Raw genomic sequence first — 25,432 nt, forward strand, 5'->3', positions numbered from 1 at the left:
TTTACGGGTTCGATAAACGGAATAAAATTGTTTCTAGCTAGAATTTGGAGATTTTATTACAAAAAAATCTAGTGTTGAAATTTTGACGCGCGCAAATTTATAGAAAACAGATGTTATTAAAAAGGATCTTACTCTGATAGAAACATCCAAACTACATACGCAAAAATAGTTTCAAAAAATGCAGATTACAGACAGTAGTTCTGTAATCGTGTCATTAGAAAACTAAAAAAATGAAATGCTTGTTCATATGCAATTTTGACGTCAGGAGCTCTCAAGAGAGAGCCAGTTTTTGCGGGCCAATTTTTACTTGAACGGAAAATCTGGAAGCAGAAGTTTACTGACTTCTCAATTATTCAAAAATGTAAATAAATATGAAAAAAATGGCTAATCAGAGGAGCTGATTAAATGGTACGTTGCAGAAAATGTTCTTTTAGGACAAATGGGCCGAAGAGTCTAAAACTGCAATAACTCCCTATCTGTGAAAATTAATTTTGAAAGTGTTAGAAGGTTAAGAGAAAACAACCCAAAGTAAATGGTAAATACGCTAGGCTTGCCATAGATTGAGAATCAAAAACAAGCTAGTAAACAAAAATTGTTCTCAAATTCGATTTCTAGTGCAATTAGAAATAAATATTGTAGAATACAAAATTTTTAAGTTCATGGCTAGTTACGCCCCAGTTTTCAACTTTGGCATCCAATAGCATAGCCTCGCGACCCAGTTCCTCCTGGCAACATTTTGTTCCACTTGAAAGCCGGAACAAATTCACTGTTCACATCACCTTCCGTATCATCTTTGTTATCTTCATTAGTGTCAAATACGACATCTCTTAAGCAACCTCTGAAACTTCCAGTCTCTACGGCTAGACTCTGGATCTCCGCAGATGTATCGGACAACACCCCTCCCACATAGAGTATTTGACCAGAGATAATCTCTACAGTATTGAGATCTTTGAGTTGTACAACAGTGGTTTTCTGTTTATCGTCGTCGATCATTATGATCCATTGTCGACTGGCTATGTGTTTCGTTATAACCACAGAGTGCCATTGGTTATCGTTTATAGAATAATCAGAATTGGCAGAGTAAATTTGATCCGGGTATTTAGAACGTCTCTCTCTAACTGCAACCTTCCCATCCACAATTGATATAGAAAATCCTGATTTCTGAAACACAGACCAAGTTCGATGAAAACAGCGTACTACTGAGTGTTCAGCACTGTTGTTAAGAGTTATAGTTTACTATTTCAAGCATCAATTTAAAATATTCAACCCTCTAAAATACTTGAATGAGGGTGCCCAATAATAGTCGCGACCACTAAACATAACCGACTAAACGTCGGAAGAATTGCTCTTGAACGACTAGTGGGAGCTCTAATCAATTGCAGCCTGCTTCAGTCGGGGGGGGGGGGGGGGGGGGGGGGGGAGGGGGAGGGGTAGCCTAAATGGGACTAAGAAGTTCTATAGTGGGCTTCAAATAACCACATTAGAGGTTAACATATACAACTATTAAGATTTAAAGTAAAAAAATGACACCAGTTTCGGCGCACTTTTTATTTGACTTTTAGTATTAAATTGCCGCCAATTGAGTTCAGCTGCTTGAAATTGTGATTGAGAGAGAATTTTAGATCACGCGAAATGCAAAAAGTCAAGGGCGTAAAAGTCACTCGAAAAGTCAAAACCGTCAAGCGAAAATATTGCATAAAAAAAGACACACACGTTTACAATAATTGCTATGAACTGCGTTCAAGAGCAATTAATAACTTCTCAAACATTATACATTTAACCCACGAAGAGATATTTTACATTAACTTAATGAACGGGCGACTATTGATTTCGAGGCAAAACAATTACTGTTCATGGGACAATCTAACTCCAGGCGTATGATCGATACAGGTATAGCCATGATAAAAAGAACATAACCAACTAATGTTGGGCGAATTGCTCTCAAACGACGGGCGAACGGTCGGCTTCGTGAGTAGCTGGATACAACTTAGATACGCTAGCTCAATAGGGGGTGGGGTGAGATGTAGGACGTGTGAATGAGGGAGTTAAGGGGGGTGGAATGAGGTGGACAAGGTGCGGGGGTAGGGGTCACTTTAAGAACCACAACCTCTAGTGAATCGCAAACATAGAGACTAGAAAGGCTCAGTAACTTAACGCCCTTCGGGTTTTACCAGTTAATCCCGTTATTGAGAACCAAAAGTCAAGTGGTCAGACGAAGAAAACGATCAGACGAAAAATTGGTAGTACAAGAAATTGCAACACACAAGACCAGAAGGATTAATAATTGCTACAGGCATCCATGTTTTGTCTTGTTTCCAACTTGGGGGAAAAGCTAATGACAGGGTTTTTGTCAATGAAATAGAAAACATACCCGGCAGATGGCCGGAAAACAGCCGCCGTTGATTCCAATAAGCATGATTGGGATTGAACGAATAGAAGACATTGAAAAAAAAATATTTTTGTACAAAAAAATTTTTTAAGTCCAATATATTTTGATGGCATTTCGTAGTTGAACATACTTCTCTTTCTTAGAGAGAGGCTACACGGGCTAATATCAATACCAATAAGCATAAGAGATGATTGATAAGACTTATAGGAACGACGTTCAAATAGCGGGCATCTAAAATTGGGCTTTATGGGTTTATCCCGTTTCTATTTCTGTCTTCAATTTTTTATACTGACTCTGTTCATTTTGAATTGTTTTGCTGAGCAACTGATGTTCAAATTCACTTTTAGCAGAATGAGAGAAGAGAGAAACTAGCCTAGAGAAGTCAAAGATTTCACGCAAAATGTCGAAAAAACGGCAAAATGGTAAAGCGAAAAAAAGTTCGACGAAGTAAAAAAAAATTAGGAGCGCTATAATAGCCGGCTGAGAAGATGAGGGCGGCTATTAAATATGGATTTCCGCCACTTCAAGGTTAACCAAAGGTGCTGACTTTTGTTCCTATGCTAACTAAAGGGGCGAATTTTCAGCGTTCCAAGGCGTCAAAAGCAACAAGTTTCTTATTAGAAAATAGAAAACCAGAACGAAAATGGTCTTTTCATCGAAGTCACTTGTATTTGCAACAATAAAACATAGCCGACAGATTGCCGCAAAAAAGCTGCGCTGACCCGCTTGACGCACATCTGGATTGAAACAAAAAAGAAAGGAAGAGATAGAAACTGAAAATGTTTTCCGAAGTTTCAAAAAGTGTTCTAATTCGGTGTGCAGTTTCAGTTAGATTCTAAAATTATCCTCAATTCAGCTTCTAAGCGGACAGCTATTAAGCTTAACACTAATGTCATGAGCAATCGCTCTTATGAACTTTGATAAACTAATGCACCATGACTTAATCACCGGGTTTTATCGCTTTATACCGTTTCTTTTAATTTTGCTCTTTTGACATTGACCGTATTCACTATATTGCGTAATTCAATGCGTGAAAGAATTCAGTGAAAAAATCCATTCAGTTGATAAAGCGAGTGCGTCAACCATGAATATCGGAACTTATGTAAAACGAAAAACGTGATCAAAAGGTAAAGCGAATTTAAAAAAACAGCAGGACAAGTCCTGACAAAATTCAAAGAATTTTTATAGACTAAACAAAAAAATCTTGACCATGAATGGACTATGAAGGGATTGGGAAAACCATTTAGAAAATAAATAAAAAAAATTTTAAGAAAACGCCCTTAACATCATGAATTTATGTCTCTTAAAAGGCTTCGGTGAATCGCACTTAGATACTTAGAGAATAGTTGCGCTCTCAGAAAACTTAATGCTCACCGGGATTCACTCGTTTATCATGCTATAAAACAAAATGAGGCGATAGGATAAAATAGTAAAAGTAAGCTGAATTCAGAACTTTTGGCCAACTCGTTAAATTTTGTATTCATCGCTCTTCTTTTCAAATCATATTTTATAAACAAAATTTGTGCTCCACAAAAGCGCATATTTGTTTGTTTGAAACTATCGTTACTTAAACTAACGATTTGTTTGATTTAGAGCAAATGGTTTCAAAGATTTAAAAATGTCTGATTTTCGCCCAAATTTTGAGCTGTTTTTCAAAATTTGTAACATTTTGTTCGCATAAAGTGGTGTTTTTCTTCTACTGATTGTTTTGAATATTTGAAGTTAACATTTAGAAAAATGACTGTGATAATCTCGGCACCACTTCATAAAATTTGAAGCTCTCATTTGGTCAATTTTTGTTTTATAGTTACTTTTTCAATTGATGCTATAATCAGAGTTTGTGTGCGCTAACTGCTGATGCTTAGTTTGAACTGATCAATTGGAGGGGAGGGGGGCTCAGTGTCTATTCATCAAAATTGCCCTTATAACGATAAGTTCTGCTTCTTTAGCAGTTTCGGTTAATACCTTAGACATAAAACCTACTAAGGCTCCAATAGAGGTACACAGCTACTTAATGCCCTCCGTCTTTACAAGCTTATCACGTTTCCTTTGACGAAAAATCAAATCACTCAAGCGACCAAAAGAATATTCTAACAAAAACGGCCAAGTGCAACTACAGTATTTGCATCAAACTTCCTTTGAGCGCAAATATTTTTTCTGCAGGGCTACCAAAATCGGCCCACAATAATTGCTTAAAACTTCATTCGAACACATGAACAAGCAATAACGTTACTTACTTCGTCTGGAGCCATCAAGAACATAATGAGTGCTTTGCTCGCATCAGTTTTGATTTGAAATCCAAGCCGGTTCTCAACTTTTGGCGGATTCACTACAGCAAACATTGTACCCTTGGCACCATCTAGCTGCAACGTAGTATAAGCAGGTTTGGCCAATGGGTACAGGTAAAGTCCAGCATGCGCCCAATTGTCGTAATCAAGCCATTCACTATGTGAAGTTGGAGAGGCAAACAAATCTTTCAACCGGAAGCAACCAATCAGTGAGTCCGAATCATTGAAAGTTTTTCCATTTTCAAGTTTCTGAAGCAGCTTCACTTCTCCATTTATGCCAATAACGAAAAGATCCAAATCGTACTGTTGTAATTTAGAAACCGCGAAGTCTGTATCTTTGATCATCTCACGTTTACCTCTGATTTTGTAGCCCTGCGATAGTTTCAGCTCAGATGATAGAAACAAATCGTCATTTTGACTCAAAAAGTCCAATTTTATCTCCGAGAGCGATTGCTTCAATCCTTCACGTTTATTGTATAGCTCAATAACGTTAGTTATTGTGCCATCAGCTGCCTTGACCTTGCAACTGAAGTCATCATAACAGTCCAGTCGAAGAAACTCATCGTTTAGTTTTGTTTTGGCATTTTGAGCTTCCTTATTTTTGAGAACTGCGTATGCCAGCAAAGTTGTGTTATCACTCAAATCCAGTGTGTCCAGATCCGAGAGCTTGATAGTCTCCTGGGACATCCGCTCTCTTATTGGAAATACTGCATCCATTGGTACTTCCCGTTTGACATAGGAATCCGATTCCCATGAACATGCAAAGCCGTAATCATCCCAGCTGTAGTGAGGACTTTGTGGTTTCTCTGGATAACAAGAGTCAACTTGGGACGCAACTTCATAATTCCACAAATTCATGACAACATTGTTAACCATGAAGAGATGAATGCAACCTTTGAAATGAACAATATTCCCAACTAGGCTCACAAAGTTAGACATACTGCTGGGTATGCCGCCAAAGAAGTACTGCGTATTGTCATCAAGTTGCATCAGTAATTTGGGATATTGCTCCTGTTCGCTGAAAGCTTTGCTTGCAACCAGCTCGCCGTCATTTTCCGAGGATGACACCTTCATATCAACTTTGAAAACGAGAAGTTTAGTCTCAAATCCACTTTTGATCACCCGAACTGTGTAGGATTCTGAGGGCTCAAATGCAACATCCGTTGAGATTAGATGACGCTGACCCACAGACGTTGACCAAAAGAACTCCAGTTTTCCCTCTTTCAAACGCAAACCCATGTAGTCCGATTTTGAGTTTGAGGTTTCACTCGAGCTGCCCACGAAGTATAACAACCCATCGGGATTAGCATCTGAGTCCGCACTTGAGATCACTAGACGTATGTCGTGTTGCAAGTACTGTCTGCGAATACTCTCGGGGGTTCGGAGCTTGGCATAGCTTTTTTGGTTTGGGTCAAACTTCATTGCCCACATTCCCTGCAACAAACTTAACGTTAACCAGCTTATCAGGACTTCTTGTACTTACAGTAACAAGGAATCTCATCATTGTTTTCCCGACGTATAATTTCCAATATAGAAGCCATTCCATTACACCACCAATAATGCTGCAGTTTTCTTGTTGATTATTAATAATGACATGTGACGTTAACTCGAACGAGCTCTATTTCTTACACAATTTTGGACGCAAAAAGACGAAATGTAAGAAAAAATATTCTCATTTCCCGAAAGAATAAAATTAATTAACATAGCCGGCAGATTGCCGGAAAACAGCAGCGATAGACGCTTGTGGCCTTCCATGAAATAGACGCTTGTGGTGTTAACAGATCGACCACCACTCCTTTAATAGACCACTAGACTTTTTGGGTTAGATTCGGACTGTCATTTTTATGACACATACGGTCTATAAGGAAAAAGCCCTAAACGAGCTTTTTCAAAATTAATATTCGATATTAAAACTCAAGACTCTATTACTCAGGAACTAGGGCACATAAGTTTGGCACTACTTAGATGCACACTATTGATCTTTAACTAGTAAATGTTCATAAAATTTAAAGTTCCATAAGTGAGTTCAGAAGTCATTCTTTTGAGTGAGGTAAGTCATGCAATTGAACTAAAAGCAGAAATGACGTCACGCACTCAAATTTTAACTGCAAAGCAGTAGAAGTCACTGAAGTCATTTAAAAAGTCAATTCTAAGAAGTCAGGTCGTAAGAATCATCGATGCAGACGACGAATTAAAAAAAACATAGCAGGACAAGTCCTGAAATACAATTCAAAGAATTGAATGAAAAATTCAGACGTACTCTACCTGACCAGCACATCAATTGAACAATTTCAGCCAGAACACAAACAAAATAATCTCATAAAATTGAGAAACTAAAAGAATCAAACCTAAACAAAAATATACTCATAGCTAAAACTCGAGAAGCTTGTAAACCTAAGACAAAATTTGCTCCCTTTAAAAATACCTATTTTTTCAAAAACATGTTAAAAACCAATTTTTGTTTCTGAAATCGGTCCAGTATTATATGAGCAAGACCTGAAAAATATTCATTGGCCCTTGAAGATCGATTAGCTCGAAAATGACCAAAAAAATTTAAAAAAAGAAATCAATTGCAAATTATAAGGAAATGTTGCTGAAAATCGAGATATAAATATCTTCAGAATCATTTCTGTGTCTCTAGAGGCTATCCAGTAACCCAATTCCAAACTTCAAAAAACTCATAGGCTCATAGATCGATAGACAATAAATTTTAAAATTTCAAACTTCAAAAAATAGAAATTCATTCTATTAAAAGTATATAGAAACAATTGCCCCCTAGCAATTCTTTAAAAACATACTATCAAACTCTGGATGAAGTTACCTGGCTACTGAGGCAAGAAAAAATAAATAAAAGTCCAAAGGTTAAATTGTTGAAAACAAATCCATTGAAACTAAAAACCATGCAGTAACTTTTTATTAGAACGTGGAATATGTTTTCTCGCACTTGAGAATAGACGAATATCAAAAACCGACAAAAACTTTAGGAAACCTTAAAAAAAATGCAGATTTTATCTTAAAAATGCTAAAATTCGAGACATTAAAATGTTAAAAACCAATCCATTGTTACTAGAAACTATGCAGTGCCCTATTAACAAACCTCAAAAGAGATTGCCTGGTCCCTGAAGCTGGAAAAAAAGAAAAATAACGAAAATTTTCAAAAACTTGAAAAAAATGCGAATTTTGTCAAAAAAAATCGCTAAAATTTGTGAAATTCAAAAGTTGAAACCTATTCCATGACAACTAAAATTTTTCAGTAGCTTATCATCCAACCACTGATGAGGTTTTCTTGCCCCTGGGACTCAAACAACTTGAAACATAGCTGGCAGATTGCCAGAAAATAGCCGCAATAGATTCGTAGATCGGCAGTCTAAAAAAACAGTAAAAAAGACAGACCAAAAAATTTCGTCTTTTCATTGAAGGCTGATCTGTTATATTTTGATTAAAAATCTGTATAAGTTATTGCTGCCTCTATTAGCTGATCTCAAATAACCTTCATTTAGAGTGACACACACCCATTTGACCTTATCTCTTTGAATTAAAGTAAATAAAAGTCATTTTCAAAGAGAGGAAGTCATTTTTGAGAGTGAGGTAAGTCAAGTGTGACCAAAAATTTAATCACGCGCATGAACAAAAAAACTCGCTCCACTAAGAGCAAAAAATGACGTCACACATGCAATTCAGTTGAACTTGCATGAACGAATGAACAAAAAGTGGCTGTGACGTCATATGGTCGTAACAAAAATCATAACGACGAAATAAAAAAAACCAAGAGAAGGCCAATAATAGCCCCAGCTATCGCTGTGCGGCTATTAATAATGACAATAAATGTCAAAAATATGAAAAAAATTGCAAGTTTTGTCAAAAAATGCTAAAATTCATGATGGCAAAAAGTTAAATATCATTCCGTTACCACTAGCAACTATGCAGTAATCTATCATCAAACAATTTATCAAACCCTACAGGAGGTTTCTTTACACCTAGGGCTAAAAAACTCAAAAAATGAAAATTTTCAAAAAACCTGAAAAAAACTGTAAAAATTAGAGTATCATTTTGCGTGTTTGCATTTATAGTACCAAAACATATAGCTCATAAAATGGTCATAACAAACAATTCTGTCTCGCAAAAGTCCTTCATCAAAAAACTTCAACCTAAGACTAATCAAAACAAAAAAATCACAAAAAACATGAGAAATTGCAGCATTGAGCCCAAAAACTCCTAAAAATGACCTTTTAACCTTAAATTAAGGCCATCCCAGCAGCTGCACCACTATAAGCGCTTGAAGCACTACTAAAGCGCACATTGAGCCTCTAATGAAACTTAATGCCCGCTGGGCTTTACCTGTTTATCCCGTTTTGAAAGATCAAAGTCATTGAAAAATGTGTGGCCACATCTTAAAAAAAAACAGCGCACCAATACAATTCAAATTCTTTGAATTGTAGAAAACCACGCTTTCCCCAATAATAGCAGCTATCGCTTCGCGGCTATTAAAAAGATGTGGCCCTTATTCAAATGCGAATATCAACTTATGCGACTTATCCTCCAAAATTTGACGCGGGAAAATGAGCTGAAAAAAAATCTAAATGGTAGCTGAAAGTATACCATGTTTATGGCAGATCTGATCTCTCTGAGCTTGTCATTGAGTCGTGCAAATTTTATGTCCAACTGACTCTTCACCTCTTCAGCTGCCTTCATGTCTGCTTCACTGCGCAACATGGAGTCCTTCGCTTTCCTTGTCAGTGCAGGCAACTTTGCAACTGTCAATCACAAAGGAATATTTATTTATTTGTCATTTACAATTCACTTTCTATTGTAGAGGATTAATAGCAAAGCCTCCCATTTTTTCCTGGTGGAAACAGAATACGAAACAATCTCATTATGCAAAAACTAGTACTTTTGTTATGGATTCGTTCTTAATTGATCTTATCCCATACAAAACTGCTAAATGCAATATACAAGCACAACCCACTTCCTGGTCGGAATACGATTAAGCTTATGCAAGAATAACTATTTGAAAATTGAACTATCAATATAGAAACCTAGTTCATCTGTGTCACTCATATCTTCTCTTGTCTTCTGTAGATCCTTTTGGAGTCGTTTCAACTTCTTGAGTGATTCATCCGCCTCCTTTTTGATGTCCCCAATCTGCTTAGTTGTTTCGTCCACTTTCTCAGATACTTCTTCAGCCACATCTGAGATGTTCTTGGCCCAGTTCACAAAGTCACCTAGAACAACATCATTGTCAGTGACAGTTGCCTCGTGGACCAAAAATATTGAACTTCTTTTTCTCGCTACAATAAAACTCCCCGTCAAATTTATTTCAATACAAAAAGAAGTGGTTTTTTATCGATTTCTTCAAGATGAAACGGTTCAGATGTATTTGAAAAAAGGCCCAATAATGTGAATAACTTATGAGAAGCTCGCTGGTAGTCGACGCATTGTCGATTGAAAAACAAAAAAGTTTCAAAGTGTTCCAGTTAGTCAAAGTTTCAAAGTGGGGGTGGGGGTCAACTTCTGAGAATCGCCCTTCACACCATAAGTATAAGTCTCGAAAACAGTTTGTGAATCGCATACTTGTGAATCGCATAGTGGGCTGAAATGCTCTAAGAGCACTTAGTGCCCGCTGGGCACTACCTGTTAAATCCCGTTGTTGAGGACGAAAAATCAAATGAGTCAGACGAAAAATCGATCAAGCAAAAAATCGCATTAAAAAGAGACCGACAGGACTAATTTAATATCCACAAACTTCGTTTGAGAGCAATTAGCAAAATTACAAAACAGTTGCTCAATTTCTTGCTACTGTTGCTAAAACTTTTTTGTGCCACCAAAAGATATCGCTTAACCCACTCATGCTCTACATCAATTATTTAGCCCCTCAAACTAAGAAGCCTAGAAAAACAACAATTTTTCAAAAAAAAAAACGATTACGAAAAACTCGATTCAAAACAACAATTTTTCGAAAAAACTCGATCAAAAAAATAATTTTTCAAAACTTCGAAAAAGAAATTTTTTTTTCGAAAATGTGAAGAAAATTGGAAAATAAATTACATATTCCCAGAACCGACAAGAAATTTTTGATTGCAAAAATACTCAATGAACCCTGAACAATGTTAGTTGGAGGCATAATTGTCAAAACCCAAGACGAGAAAAAAATAAAAATACCATTTCTGGCTCAAACACTTCAAAAATTAACTTCATGTTGAAATTAGTCCTTTCCAACAATATTATCACATTTGGAATCTACATCTAAGGTCAGTTTAAGGATGCTAATTCAACTGAATGCCATAACAATCAGATATCTTAAAAACTAAGCTACGATGAATTTGATTCTCATTCGCTCACAATCACTTTTAGCATCAGACTTTATTTCAGAATGAGAAAATTTTGCATTAAAGACACGTTCACAATAATTGACTCGAACTTCCTTAGAGAGCAATTAAACTTATGTGACATCTTATAAAAAAATCCAGAGCACCAACACGGTCCAAATTTGTTGGACGTAAAAACTTGCAGAATACCAATTCTCCTCTCGAAACTTTGTTCCAGAGCACTAAAAAACATTAGACTTGTTAGGAGTTGCAACTGATAAGAATTTATTTTTGAACATTCGAACTATCAAAATTGAACCGTGAAGCTACTTTATTGAGCAGTGAAAGAACATTAGGCCCACTTTTCATATAGCTTTCAGTATCTAAAAAGTAAAGAAGACTAAAAAAGTAAACAACAAAAGTAAAATAGGCATGACGAAAAATTGCATTAGGTGAAAAACAGACTGACGGAGTCAGTTCAGTGCCCACAAACTTTGCATGAGAGCAAATTAACTTAATGACCGTCGCCAATAGATTTGTTTGTCATCCTGAAACTTGGTCAATTAAACCCAGAATTTCTAAACAATATCTATTCAGATTTTACCCATAAGTGTACGCGTACCGAATAAGTTTATTCCTTGATATCCATCTATTTCAGCGTTAAGAAGGCGCTCAAAATAGCAACAGTAAATATCTGAGCATTTAAATGCTTGCATTTTTCCCACAGTGGCTTTTGAAACGTCTTTCGTTTCAAAAGCCACCATTAGTTAGAGAAAATCTAAAAACCCATTGAAGCAGAACATAGCCTTACGAAAAAGACGTTTCCTTTTTTCATCCTGCGCTTCCTTTAAGCATAGCTTTGCCATCCCTTGCAAATGCGTACAGTGAAATTGTGTCCATCTAATATTTCCATATTTTTAGACATACATCATACAAATACCCACTGCGTGCATCGTACATACCAACTATTAAGATGGGATTTAGAGTTTGAAAATCAGAAGTAAATAAGCTTTAACTGACTTGCTTTCAACTGATCCAGTGTGTCTGCAATCAGATTGATAGCTGCCAAGATCCTGTCCTTCTTAAATCCAATCTGGCCCAGCTCCTGGTTCAGCTGATCCAGTGACTCTTTACCTGTTCAAATACAGAACAGTGGGCTAAAAATCTACTGACTGGTTACATCTTTAAAATTGATGGTATGAATACAACTTGATAGCAGAGATATAGCAAATGATTTCAGGTTCCCCAGTATAACCCGCTTATGATTTAAGTTTCAGTCACAGGATTTGGGTTCCAGCTCTATATAACTTAACTGGACGAGTCTACAATGAAAACGCGCCCTAACTTTGAACACCACCCAACATTTCTGTTACCAATGATGTCCTACTTACAGTTACCCGACTTCTATCTTTTCAGCAATGGTCTCCCGTTAGGTACCTAGCATAGAATTGAATAGCCTCCCCTTCTATAGTCAAAGTTTTATTATTGCATAATTTTAACGATTTGCACGTAATCATAGGGTTGAGGAACTTCAGATTATTAAGTAAATTGCTTGCTTAAAAGCTATTTACGAATAAGAAAAAGGGGGTGTTGAAAAGATCCGTCAACCTTTTTTTTAGATCTTAGAATCTCACATTCTGTCGTGGCTTTCTGACAGAGTTGCGATCCCGATAGTCAGTCAAAATTATATAGTGAGTGAAATTATCCTTTAGAATAGGTTATTGACCTCAATGTTATTTATTTAGACACCGAAATTTCTAACCCTTGTCATTTCATTATCATAACAACCTTCGTCCAGAAAATGGGCAAATTAGCTCATTCTAAATGACATGATTCCTAACATATTGACACACCAGAAAAGTGTCTGTTTGGTCAAAACACTTCAATCGAAGATTAAATTTGAGCGCATTTGAGTGTACAAGTCACATTATCTATTCTTAGACGCTTTAAGTCAATAAGACGCCCCAAGTTAACAACATTTCTAATTCAAGTTTAATTGTTTCCGCTTAATTTGGCCCATTTTCCTGTATCCCCACAAGAGAAGAATTATTTTCCAATTAAAGTCAGCTTATCTTTGCTAATCCGTGGTGAGATGATAAGACTTGTTTCCTTTTGAGGCGTTTCCCCGCTTTCTTTGTATTGCAAATGCGGCGCGTTATCTGGTTAATTATATTCTATTCAGCCAATAATTACTAATTTTTACAGCTTATACTACAAAATTTGAGTCATTTTGTACTCTTAATTCACTGCCAGCTCTATCAATAGTCATTTATCATTTTGCAGCTTTCAATTCTTCAATAACCGAGAGAACGTGATACAAAAACTGAGTTTCGTTCACATGAACGACCTATAAAAAGATAAGAGATAGAGTTAAAGCATTGTGGTAAAATAAGCATACATCATAAATTATAACGAACACACTGTTTTCATTCAAACTAATTCTAAAAACAGGAGCTACAAATTCTCAAATATCAATAGTTACTAATGTCGTTCGCGAATACTACCATGTCCAAATTTTTGGCAACCTCATCATTACTTCTCTTCGTTTTTTATTTAACCTTACCAACATTTATAAACTACACCAACAAGTTGCTGATCGAATTATCAACTGACCATAATCCTGATTACTTAGCCACGACATGCGAGTTAGCCGAAAGCCGAGGATACGATTGCGTAACACATTCTGTAACAACCCACGACGGTTACATAATCGACATTCAACGAGTTACCAATACTTCAGCTCTTGTAAGTCCAGGAACCAGCACCCCGGTTGCTTTACTAATGCACGGTTTCGAATGCGATTCTACAATTTGGGTTCAAAACTTTCAGAACCAATCTTTGGGTTATATTTTGGCAGACGAGGGAGTTGATGTCTGGCTAGGTAATGTTCGAGGCAACTTTTACGGAGAACGACATCAGAAATACGATAGCAATGTCGATTACCAGTTCTGGCAGTTTTCATTCCAGCAAATGGCACAGTACGATTTGCCCGCTATTGTCAATTATGTAATCGATACAACTGGACGCCAAAAAATTTTCTACGTCGGTCATTCACAAGGAACGCTAATGGCATTCTTGCAAATGTCCGAAGACTTAACACTTCAGGATAAAATAGAAACTGCGTTCATGCTTACACCAGTTTACAGCCTAACCAGCATGAAAAGTCCTTTAAAATATTTGCTACAGGCAGCGTATAACGCTGGGAAATATCTACCTTCGATCCGATTGGGCCCTACCCCACCTATAGACCTGGTTATATGGGCTTATACTTACCCACTGCCTTCTGCGTATGTGATAGAGTATATTTGGCAGTCATTCTCAGGAAACAGCGATCAAACTCTACATAGAAACAACTCCCAAATGAAAGCCTATCTAGCGCATGGATTAGCTGGAACCTCGGTTCAAAATGTACGACACTTTGCACAAGTTTACATAGAGCAAAAGCAAGCAAAGTTTGACTTCCATGATAGCAAAATAAACATGCTACACTACAATTCTACAAAACCACCACTGTACAACATAGAGAGAATAAACAGAAGAGATAAGAGCACAGCAAACAGAACAAAATTTGCCATGTTTTGGGGAGATAAAGATTGGTTAGTGACAGAAGATGACAGGAGGAAACTTCTGGAGAAATTGAAGGACGTGACATTTTTCAGTAAAGTTTGTGAAAACTTTTCTCACCTGGACTTCATCTGGGGATTGAGAGCCAACGAGTGTGCCTATTTCAAAATAAGAGACATTATTAGTAGTTCACAACACATGCAGAAAACTCTTTAGTTAAAAACACTATCTTGGCAACCATCGACTTTCCTTGTTCATTTCCCCATTTGATTCCATTCTCATTATTGCTAGCAGTTACTGTCATTTCATTTTATCCAAAAACCCCATTTCAAAATTGGTGCTTTTTCCAGGTGCTTTTTGCGTTCAACCAATGCCAATTTTTCACAGTTCAATTTGTTAACATTCAATTTACCCCATATCAATTTTTCTTTCTAACGGAGGATGCTCCAGAAAAGAACGAAACAATGAAAACGATCAATTAATTAGACCGTTTCTTAATCAATGTCAATTGAGCATATATGATCCAAACTATCAAAACTAGTTTGTTGGTTTTGAATTTATAGTATCACAGTGACAAAAACAAGAGCCTACCTAAGTCTGGAAAATTAGTCTGAGCTGACAACTCCAGCGTCTTGTTGTTTATATTGTTGATTCTCGGTTTAATGTCTTGCATAAGAAATAGGAGTTTGTCGGCCAATCGATCAGCTTCAGAGGCATTTGAGTTAGCATACTCCACACTCAAGAATAACTCGTCTTTCAGTGTAAAGAAGGCCTCTATATCTTCGGCCATTGCACTCACATTGCCAAAAGTACTAAAGCAAATCCAACTTGTCGCTACATGAGAACATACTAATGCAAAATAAGAATTTAAGATATTTTAAAAAAATCTAAATTGAACGCCCAACTCTTTTGTGCTTAATTCTCACAATCTATTCTTCAAGCTCGATAGCTATTCTGCTCAACCCATTTGAATTGCCAGGTGACTTTCATAGACACTATACATATATAAGGTAATCAGACAGTAAAAATATCAGCTCGAGAAAACACCTGGATGCATCAAGAACGGCCCACTGAAGACCTATTTACTCACCTAACTTATTTTTCAATGTTGTTTTCAGAACTATTTCGGAATTCTGTTGTAAAATTATCTGCAGTTTCATTTTCAGCAAAACAGCTAAACTATTTGAAAATGAAAAGATTTTCCAAAATAGTTAATTTTTTTTTAAAACGACGGACCACACAATAAATATCTTTGCCTTTGCCCAGCTATCGCGCATTCTTGAAACTCACTACGGAGAACTTTCGTCGAAAACGAAAAGAATAAGCAACATTTGCATCAATTACAGTTTTTGTATTGCATTATTCGAAATGAAAATCCTCATTTTTGCAACAATGTGAATATCAGTTACGTAGACAAAAATATTCAACCACTGGAAGTGAACAGATTTAAAAAAATGAACTTTTTGAAGTCATTGAATCAAAACTAAAAAAATGGATTGGATTGTATCAATCGGATTGTCAAGTTGTGCTAGCTTTGAACAGTGAACTTAATTGAACAGTGAACATAAGCTAGTTTATAAGCAAAAGTTAAATAAATCTTCTAAAAAATTTTTTTTCTAGATCTCATACCAATATCGCTACCGCCATTAATATATTTTTGAAAAATCCTTGGAGCTGAAAGCCAACCAATTAACGACGGACGAATTCTTCTCGAATCATCAAACCACTGAAGAGGGCTTGCCTTTGGTAGCAACTAGCTATGTTAATAGGGAGGCTAGCTTCAAAGGTTGGGTGAAGAACATTGGGGACGAGGTTATAAAAAGAAAAGAGGAGACATCATAAGCCGTCAAAAATTTCACGGCATATCAAAAATTTCACAGCAAAAACTCAATATGTAAAGTTAAAAGCATCTAGTAACAACGTCAAATTACAATCAGACAAAACCCTAACTACCTAAACTTAACTTTTTTCTAACTACACAGCAGGTGGGATTTTTCCTTAATGAGACCAGGTAACAAGTCTTGAAAATCATCAGCCTTTAACAAAATAATTCTTGATAAATTTAATAAAAAGTCATAATGAAATCAATAGAACATGTCTTTGGTTAAACTAAGCCATAGGATCAGACTAAGGATGCAGAAAAACTGATAAAATTACGAACAACAAATTACAATCAATGCGAAAACACAAAATAGTGAAGCCATACAAATCATTAGCTGTTATCTGAATATTATGCATTTTATTTCATTTTCTATTTATACTAACTTAGCTAAAATTATACAAAATTAAAAAATAAATTTAACTGGGTCACATTTGAAAATCATTGGGATCTGTTATTACGCGATTGTGTTAAAGAAACACAAATGCACAACTCAAATAAGTTTTTTTTGGAAATGCATATTGTCCAACAAACAGAACATCAGCTACGTCATAAAATCATTAAATATGCTAGTTTTTATAATACAAGGAATTGTGTGGGACCTCTCAATGATGAGAATAAGTTACAAGTTGACGAAAAGAACAACAAAAACTGAAAAAGTTGAAAAATCCTTAAAAATCTTAAAATGTATAATATCAAACTTTAATACTGCTCTCTATAAAATGACTGCTTCGGGTAACATCATTCATTCAATCATCAATTACAAGCTTATGAGATCGGTCGGCATTTTTCGGCTACTTAAAGAATGAAAAAAAAAGTCAAACAGCAAATTCAAAAGAAAAGAGCGCGAAAAGCGTCGAAGACAATAAAAAATGAATTTGTTAGTTAAAATTTTTCTACTTTAGATTAATTGTTTAACAGCAACGGGATTCTTCTCTTTAACAATCTGACTCCAATAAAGAAAAAAAATGAATAAATACATTAAAACCACGAAATTTTTGAGAAAACCCGTAGTATCAACGCCATTAAATTCAATAGCTTTCAATGGAAGCTAATAAATACGCTAAGTTGTGCCTCGATAAGATAGCAAGGATGTTTCTCTTTCATAAGTCAGCAACAGGACATTACAATAAGTCATTGACTATGAAAACAGCAACAAATACATGCAAAAACCAAAAAACTAAGTAGAAAAGTGAAAAAGGAAAGTGCCGAAGCCATTTAAATCATAAGCTTTTCTGAAAACCTCATATATGTCCATTGAACTTCTTCTCTATGCCACGGCAACAATCAATAATAAGATAATATGTTAAGGTTCCAAAAGGAACTAAAATTACAAAAAAATATCCAAAATTAAAAAAAAAATTATGAACACTCGTGTATCGAAGATAAAACCACTAACTAGATTAAATCTGGTTGAAGTAGAAAAGAAGGGGTCCGCCATTACTGGGACTGACTTACAGGTCACGAATATAAGCTTAAGATTGGTTAAATTCAAAAAGATTTGAAATTTTTTTAAGTCTTAACAGGCTTTAAAATCAATAGCTTTCAACGGAAGTTAATTAATACGCTCAGTTATGACCTGATTGGAGGACAAAAATATTTGCCATGAATAAGTAACCATAAGACATTACAATAAGTCATTGACTATGAAAACAACAACAATTCTCTGAAAACTTTGTATGATCAATGTCTCCTCTGTGTCAATGCAACAACCAATATTAGGATAATGTGTTAAGTTTCCAAAAGAAACCAAAATTATAAAAAATCCAAAATTTTCCATCCAAAAAAAGGTGATAAGATTTCGAGAAGAATCAATAATACGAAAATTTTGAAATCTTTTGGCATTGAAGTCATATACCAAATAGTTAGAAGATAAAACCACTTACCAGATTAACTTAGGTTGCAGTAGAAAGGAAGGGCGTCCTATCATTACTGAAACTGACTTACAATTCACAAAAGTTAGTTAATGATCGGTTAATGCTAAAAAAACTTTGAAATGTCATTTTTAAAGTCTTAAGAGCCATTAGCTTTCCACTCAAGGCTCTAAATAGGTACACTTAACGCTCATTACGAAACCTACTGACCTTTTAGTCAACAAGACATTACAATAAGTCATTGACTATGAAAACAACAACAAATACAGGAAAAATTCAAAAATTAGGTAGAAAAGTGCAAGAGAAAAGTGTCGAAGCCATGTAAACCAAAGTTTTTTCTCTGAAAACCTTATGTATGATCAATTGAAAGTCTTCTCTGTGTCAATGCAACAACCAATATTAGGATAATGTGTTAAGATTCCAAAAGAAACCAAAATTACAAAAAAATCCGAAATTTTCTATCCAAAAAACGGTGATAAGATTTCGAGAGGAATCAATAATACGAAAATATCCAAAAAATTTTTATAAAAATTTTGAAATCTTTTGGCATTGAAGTCATATACCAAATAGTTAGAAGATAAAACCACTTACCAGATTAACTTAGGTTGAGGTAGAAAGGAAGGGTGTCCTGTCATTACTGAAACTGACTTACAATTCATAAAAGTTTGTTTATGATCGGTTAATGCTAAAAAAAACTTTGAAATGTCATTTTTAAAGTCTTAAGAGCCATTAGCTTTCCACTCAAGGCTCTACATAGGTTCACTTAACGCTCATTACGAAACCTATTGACCTTTTAGTCAACAAGACTATGCCATAGGACTCAAAGAAACTAGTAAAACCTGAAAGAGAAAATAAAATTTCATTTAAAATTATGAAAACTCAAGAGTCAAAGCCAAAAAGAATGAGCGTTTTCTTTATTTGACTGTAAACTAGGTTTGTCAATAATGGAACTGCGATACCAAAAAAGACTACTCTCCAGGTGACTTAAGAAAACAAAAAAATATAATAAGTTTTCTAAAAAAGAGCTCTCAAATAGAATTCGAATATTTTGAGAGTAAATTTCCCAATGAGACCAGAACTAGTCTTCTTTATCGCCTTTTGTCTATTAGGAACTTTAAATTGATTCATTTTGCGGCGTAAAATGCAATATCAATTAATATTTTCACAAAAAAAACATCTTAATTTGAAAAATTTCACTAAAAGTGAACAAAATCATGCCAAATATCAGTGTTCACTCAAAACTCCAATCCTCGATAACTCCTCGAAACAATCGAAATTCAAAAAAAAACATTTTTGTTTCGAATTCTACAATGGACGAGCTTTATAATGATACCACTCACATTTCTATACAATGAATATATCGATTGGCCAAAATTGTCTGAACAAAAAATCCATTTGAGTATATTAAGTAAAAGTGCTTTTTAAACTTAGATAAGGCCGAAAACATGAAATATGAAATTAAGGGATTATGGTTAAGCAGCAAAAGCATGAAAAACAAAATTATAGCTTGATGAAAAGCTTTTCACGCACCATTTTCACAATGCAATACAATTACTGTTTTCGCTCCAATCTCTGTTCTAGTTTAATTCAAGCCAACAAAAATGACTTGGAAATCATATTGATTTGAGTGAAAAGATTTTAGAAAACAGTCCAGAGATTATTGAACAGACTCAAGGCAGAGTTTGATTTAGGCCGCGATCAACTATTCACTAAACACAGCAAAGTATTTGGTTCATAATACTACGCAATAAAGAAAATCATTAAATGAGAAAATCTAAAAGTTATGACAATTTCTTGAAGTCCTCACAAATTGTGACTTCAAAACAATTAGTCACCAGACAACACGTGATACAGTTAGTTTGCGTTCCCAAAGATATCCAATTATCGTCGGCGAGTTGCTCCGACGGGTGGGGAGTTGCTCCGGCGGGTGGCATTGAACACTGGAAAGGGTGGTCGAGCGTACAACGTTACGGCGGAATGAGGTGTAGGAGGGTAGAGAGGCGCGCGGCACCGGGTGGAGCGCAATGAGGCGCGGTGATTACCCGAAGAAGTGGAGTGAGTGGAGCGCTTCAAACTCCGAGGAACAGCCGTTCAATTAAATTATGTCTAATCGGCAGTTTCAGTGTATCGCGTGCATCTTTATACAGCAGTATGGGGTACGGCCCCACGAGAACTGTTCAGCGAGATAATGCCCTCCGCGTTTCAAATATTTATCTCGTTTCCGAGGACAAGACAACAAAATCTCAGAAAACAGCATGACTAAAAAAGTGCTGAAAAAATTTGCTTGATAGCAATTAAGAACGATAATTTAAAGAAATGCTACAACTGCAACGTGTCAGAAGTTTTTTCACAGAAACCTTGTTAAACCCTATCTCTTCACCCACTGAACGTCCAAAGGCCAGAAAACACACAATAACAACTCTTTTCATTGAAGGCTGATATGTTATATTTTGATTAAAAATGTGCATACGTTTTTGCTGCCTCTACTTGCTGCTCTCAAATAACCTTCATTTAGAGTGACACACACCCATTTGACCATATCTCTGAATTAAAGTAAATAAAAGTCTATTTCAAAGTGAGGAAGTCATTTTTGAGAGTGAGGTAAGTCAAATCTGACCAAAATTTTAATCACGCGAATGAATAAAAAACTCGCTCCACTAAGAGCGAAAAATGACGTCACGTACACAATTCAGTTGAAATTGTATGAAGGAATGAACAAAAAGCAGATTTGAAGCGCTGGTGACGTCATATGGTCGTAACAAAAATCGCGACGACGAAATAAAAAACCAAGAGAAGGCCAATAACAGCCCCAGCTATCGCTGTGCGGCTATTAAACAATTAAACAAATAAAGTATCAAAACCTGTAAGAAGTATCCGTTAAAAAAATCCTTACTCCAGTGACAACTGGCCTAAAAATCATTTCGGATGTCCTCTAAGTAAAAAGAAAAACCCTTAAAATAGTTTAAAATAAGTAAGCAGGAAAAATTAATCTGAGGAACATACATTAATCTGAGGAACACTAGATACACCTAAAACAAAGTACAATAGAACAATAGACCTAAAACAAAGTCCAAATACCAGGAACCTCAACAAAGTTGATTCATCCTATTTTTGATATACGTTTTCGATACAGACTCGATACCCCTTTTGATAATGAGTGATTATTAAAACTAGACAAGAGACGTCAAAAAGATTTCATGCAAAATAATGAAATCGCTGCAAAATTAGGCAAAACAAAACAAATTTTAGAAATGACTGGTAAATCATGTTAATTTAAAAAAAACATTTTAGAAAGCAGTCGAGAGCAGCCTCAAAGCAGAGTTTGATTTAGGCCGCGATCAGCTATTCACTAAGCACAGCAAAGAATTTGCTTCAAAATACTACCCAATTAAAAAAAAAGAATCATAAAAAGAGAAAATCTAAAACTTATGAGAATTTCTTAACTCCTCATAAATCGTGCCTTCGAATTAAATAGTAGCCAGACACCACGTGATACAGCTAATTTGCGTCAGCGAGTTGCTCTCAAACAACTGGTGAGCGGTTGGCTTTGACAGTAGCTAGCTCAGGCGGGTGACATGGAGCACCGGAAAGGGTGGTAGAGAGTGCAGCCTTACAGGTGGAATGAGGTGGAGCGTAGACGGGGGAGCGCGGACCTGGGTAGAGTGAAATGAGTGGTGGTAAGATGAAGGAGGGGAGTGTGTCAAACTCTGAAGATTAGCCCTTCATGACCTGAATTTTTGCTCGGCAGCTTCAGTGTATCGCGTGCATTCTTGGAGAATAGTATGGGGTACAGCAAGAGAACTGCTCAGCAGGCTAATGCCCTCCGGGCTTTAATTTTTATCTCGTTCTTGAGAAAAACTCAGAAAAACCCCAGCAGGACTAATAAAACTGCTACAAAACTTTTATTGATAGAGGAAAGGAAAAAGAAAATACAACTCAAAATTGACAATGTGAATATTTCTTCTCAACATGCTAAAACTGCAATGTTTCAGAAGTTTATTTCAAAGAAACCTTGTTACACCCTATCTCTTTGCTCACTGAACGTCTACAGGCCCGACAACACAATAAAATTAAACAAATCAGGTACCAAAATCTGTAATCAGGATCCTTCAGGCAACTGGCCTATAAAACAATAAGGGTGTCCTCTAAGTCAAAAAAATCTCTTAAATTAAAAATTAAGCAAGGAAAAGTATTCTGAAAAGCAAAGAAACAAAAAAAAGCAGAAACGATCAAAGATGAACAAACACGCCAAAAAATTTAAATAAGTTTAATTGTCAAAAATTGATACCGATCAAATCAAAAGCTCAACAAAGTCACCAGAAATACTAGCTGTAACCAAAAAAACTCCCTAGACTTGCTAAAATCCGTAAAAAGGTAAATGGCAAGCGCATCAAATACAGTGTCAATGCCGAAAATGACCCAAAAACGCACCTCAACGAACTATCAATTATTATTACAAATGAGAGGGCATCTTTGGCCAAAAATGTCTGAATTAACCATAGAAACTGGCAACCGAAACTTTGCCGTATGCCTAATTTCAAAGTTTTCGTCCCCTGAGCAATTTTGTAAACTGTTTTTATTATCTTCCGAAAAGCGAGATATAAAAAAACAAATTCTCGCGTCTGCTATTACATTTTGCGCAACAAAATAGAAAATCAGTTTTTGCAATCGTAATCTTTATCGAGTAGATGCCGCGACTGTTAAAACTGAAACTACTGTCGACATTTTCGGGTGTATATAACTGCCACCCATCAACTACAGCACATTTCAATTGAATCAGAGAGAAATTTAGATCATGCAAAATTCGAAATGTCACGGGCGAAAGAGTCCCTCAGAAATCAAATCGATTCAGTAGAAAAAGATAATATACAAGACGCAAAAATACACAGGACTACAATACGTGCTTGAAACTTGGTACAAAGCGCCAATTAAAAAATCACAATTTGGCACCGAAAACAGAAGCGTGACTGTCACTTTAACATACTTTTGCATTAAAATTCAGTTTTTGAAAAATATAATTGAAGTCGTCTATATGTTGTAACTGAAATCAGACAGCAACAACGCATCAAGCAAACGAGGAAACATAGCCGGCAGATTGCCGGAAATTAGCCGCGATAGACGCTTGTGGCCTTCCATGAATTGAAACAACTAAAGAAATAAGATAGACAGATCGACCACCAGTCCTTTGAATAGACCACTCGACTTTTTGGGTTAGATTCGGACTGTCAATTTTATGACCCATACAGCTATAAGAAAAATGCCCTAAAAGAGCTTTTTTTTCAAAACTGATGTTCGAAATCAAAAACTCAAGACTAACACTCAAAAATTAGGGCATACAGGTTTGGCACTACTTAGATGCACACTATTGATCTTTAACTAGTTAAATGTTCATAAAAAGTTAATTTGAAGCTCAGAAGTCATTTTTTGAGTGAGGTAAGTCACGCAATTGACCTATAAGCAGAAATGACATCACGCACACAAATTTTAACTGCAAAGAAGCTGAAGTCATTGAAAAAGTCAATTCCAAGAAGTCTGGTCGTAAGAATCATCGATGGAGACGACGAATTAAAAAAAACCACGATGTCCACAATAATAGCCGCTACCGCTTTGCGGCTATTAAAAAATGAGTATATGCAATTTAGAGTTAGCAACTTAGACCTTGCAATTTAGACCAAGACACTAAATGCAATTTAGACCTCGCAATATCAAAATGTCTTGAATACAGAAAAAGGAGATGAGCTAAAAAAAGCAAAAGCATACCTGGCAGATTGCCGGAAAATAGTACCATTGACTTCCAAGGACCCGATTGGGATCGACACAAGAACAAAAAGATTCGAAAAAGCCGAAAGGCGCGCTCTTTGGATTAGATATCAAAGTCAAGCACACTCCTGTTTCCACCGCAATAGCTTCGTAGATCGGCAGTGTCAAGAAATAGTAATAGAAACAGACCAAAAGAAACTTTCTCATTAATGGCAGAGATGTTATATTTTGACTTACTGCTTGACTTACTGCTGCTTCTATTAGATGTCCTCAAATACCCTTCAATTAGAACGACACACACTCACTTCACCTTACCTTTAAAGTAAATAAAAGTAATTTCAGAGTAAAGAAGTCATTTTTGAGAGTGAGGTAAGTCACGTGTGACCAAAAACCAAATCACGCAAATAAACAAGAAAACCCATAGCTGGCAGATTGCCAGAAAATAGCCGCAATAGCATCGTAGATCTGCACTCTCCAAAAAACAGTAAAAGAGACAGACCAAAAAAATTAGCCTTTTCATTGAAGGCTGATATGTTATATTTTGATTAAAAATCGGTATAAGTTTTTGCTGCCTCTATTATCTGCTCTCAAATAACCTTCATTCAGAGTGACACACACCCATTTTACCTTATCTCTTTGAATTAAAGTAAATAAAAGTCAAACTCAAAGTGAGGAAATCATTTTTGAGAGTAAGGAAAGTCAAGTGTGACCAAAAATTTAATCACGCGAATGAACAAAAAACTCACTCCACTAAGAGCGAAAAATGACGTCACACACGCACTTCAAATGAAATTGCATGAACGAATGAACAAAAAGCAGATTTGAAGTAGTTGTGACGTCATATGGTCGTAACAAAAATAGCGACGACGAAATAAAAAAACAAAGCAGGACAAGTCCTGACGTACAATTCAAAGAATTTTCATTGACTAAACAGAAAACTAGACCTAGAGCGGACTATGAATAGATTGGGAAAACCATTTAGAAAAAAAATCCGATCAAAATTATTGAAAAAACTGAAAAATCAACGTGAAATTGCCGCATGTGAACAAAGAAACCACTAGCGAGAAAGCGAATTTTTGTTTAAACGCCGTTTTCTCACTCTACTTTAAAATTAGAGCGAAAAAATTTCACGCCCTAAAACCACTCGCTTTTTCGCTCCATTTCCTGTTTCGGCGTGACCAAAATCACCACTCCAAATTGACTTCAAATATCACGAAAATGTGTGAACAGATCTTAAAAAAAACATAGCCGGAAGAAATCCGGAAGCGACTCGAAGCGTCAGAACTTCACAAAAAAAACCGAAAATGCAGCGGAAGCCATTACCATTTGTATCAAACCATTAACTCGTTACATCGCCAGGACTTTTCTAAAAA

General features: G+C 35.8%; 2 protein-coding genes across 2 annotated transcripts in view; one reads left to right on the forward strand and one right to left on the reverse strand.

Annotated features, from left to right (window-relative positions):
* Window positions 1-579: 579 nt before the first annotated feature.
* The window catches only part of LOC142342745 (uncharacterized), a 70,818-nt gene continuing 45,965 nt past the window's right edge, over window positions 580-25,432 (reverse strand). Inside the window, exons 6-11 of the mRNA XM_075394278.1 lie at window positions 15,138-15,358; window positions 12,003-12,116; window positions 9,714-9,899; window positions 9,277-9,431; window positions 4,627-6,111; window positions 580-1,161 (exon numbers count right to left, since the gene is read on the reverse strand). Of these exons, the coding sequence (XP_075250393.1) occupies window positions 682-1,161; window positions 4,627-6,111; window positions 9,277-9,431; window positions 9,714-9,899; window positions 12,003-12,116; window positions 15,138-15,358 (2,641 nt within the window). The 3' untranslated portion in view covers window positions 580-681. The remainder of the gene's footprint in view (window positions 1,162-4,626; window positions 6,112-9,276; window positions 9,432-9,713; window positions 9,900-12,002; window positions 12,117-15,137; window positions 15,359-25,432) is intronic.
* LOC142342746 (lysosomal acid lipase/cholesteryl ester hydrolase-like) lies at window positions 12,766-14,971 on the forward strand. The gene has a single exon (XM_075394279.1). The coding sequence runs from the start codon at window positions 13,467-13,469 to the stop codon at window positions 14,760-14,762; it is 1,296 nt and encodes a 431-aa protein (XP_075250394.1). The 5' UTR covers window positions 12,766-13,466; the 3' UTR covers window positions 14,763-14,971.

Source organism: Convolutriloba macropyga, chromosome 7 (genome assembly GCF_964194025.1).
Source record: "Convolutriloba macropyga chromosome 7, txConMacr16.3, whole genome shotgun sequence".
Taxonomy (NCBI): Eukaryota; Metazoa; Xenacoelomorpha; order Acoela; family Convolutidae; genus Convolutriloba; species Convolutriloba macropyga.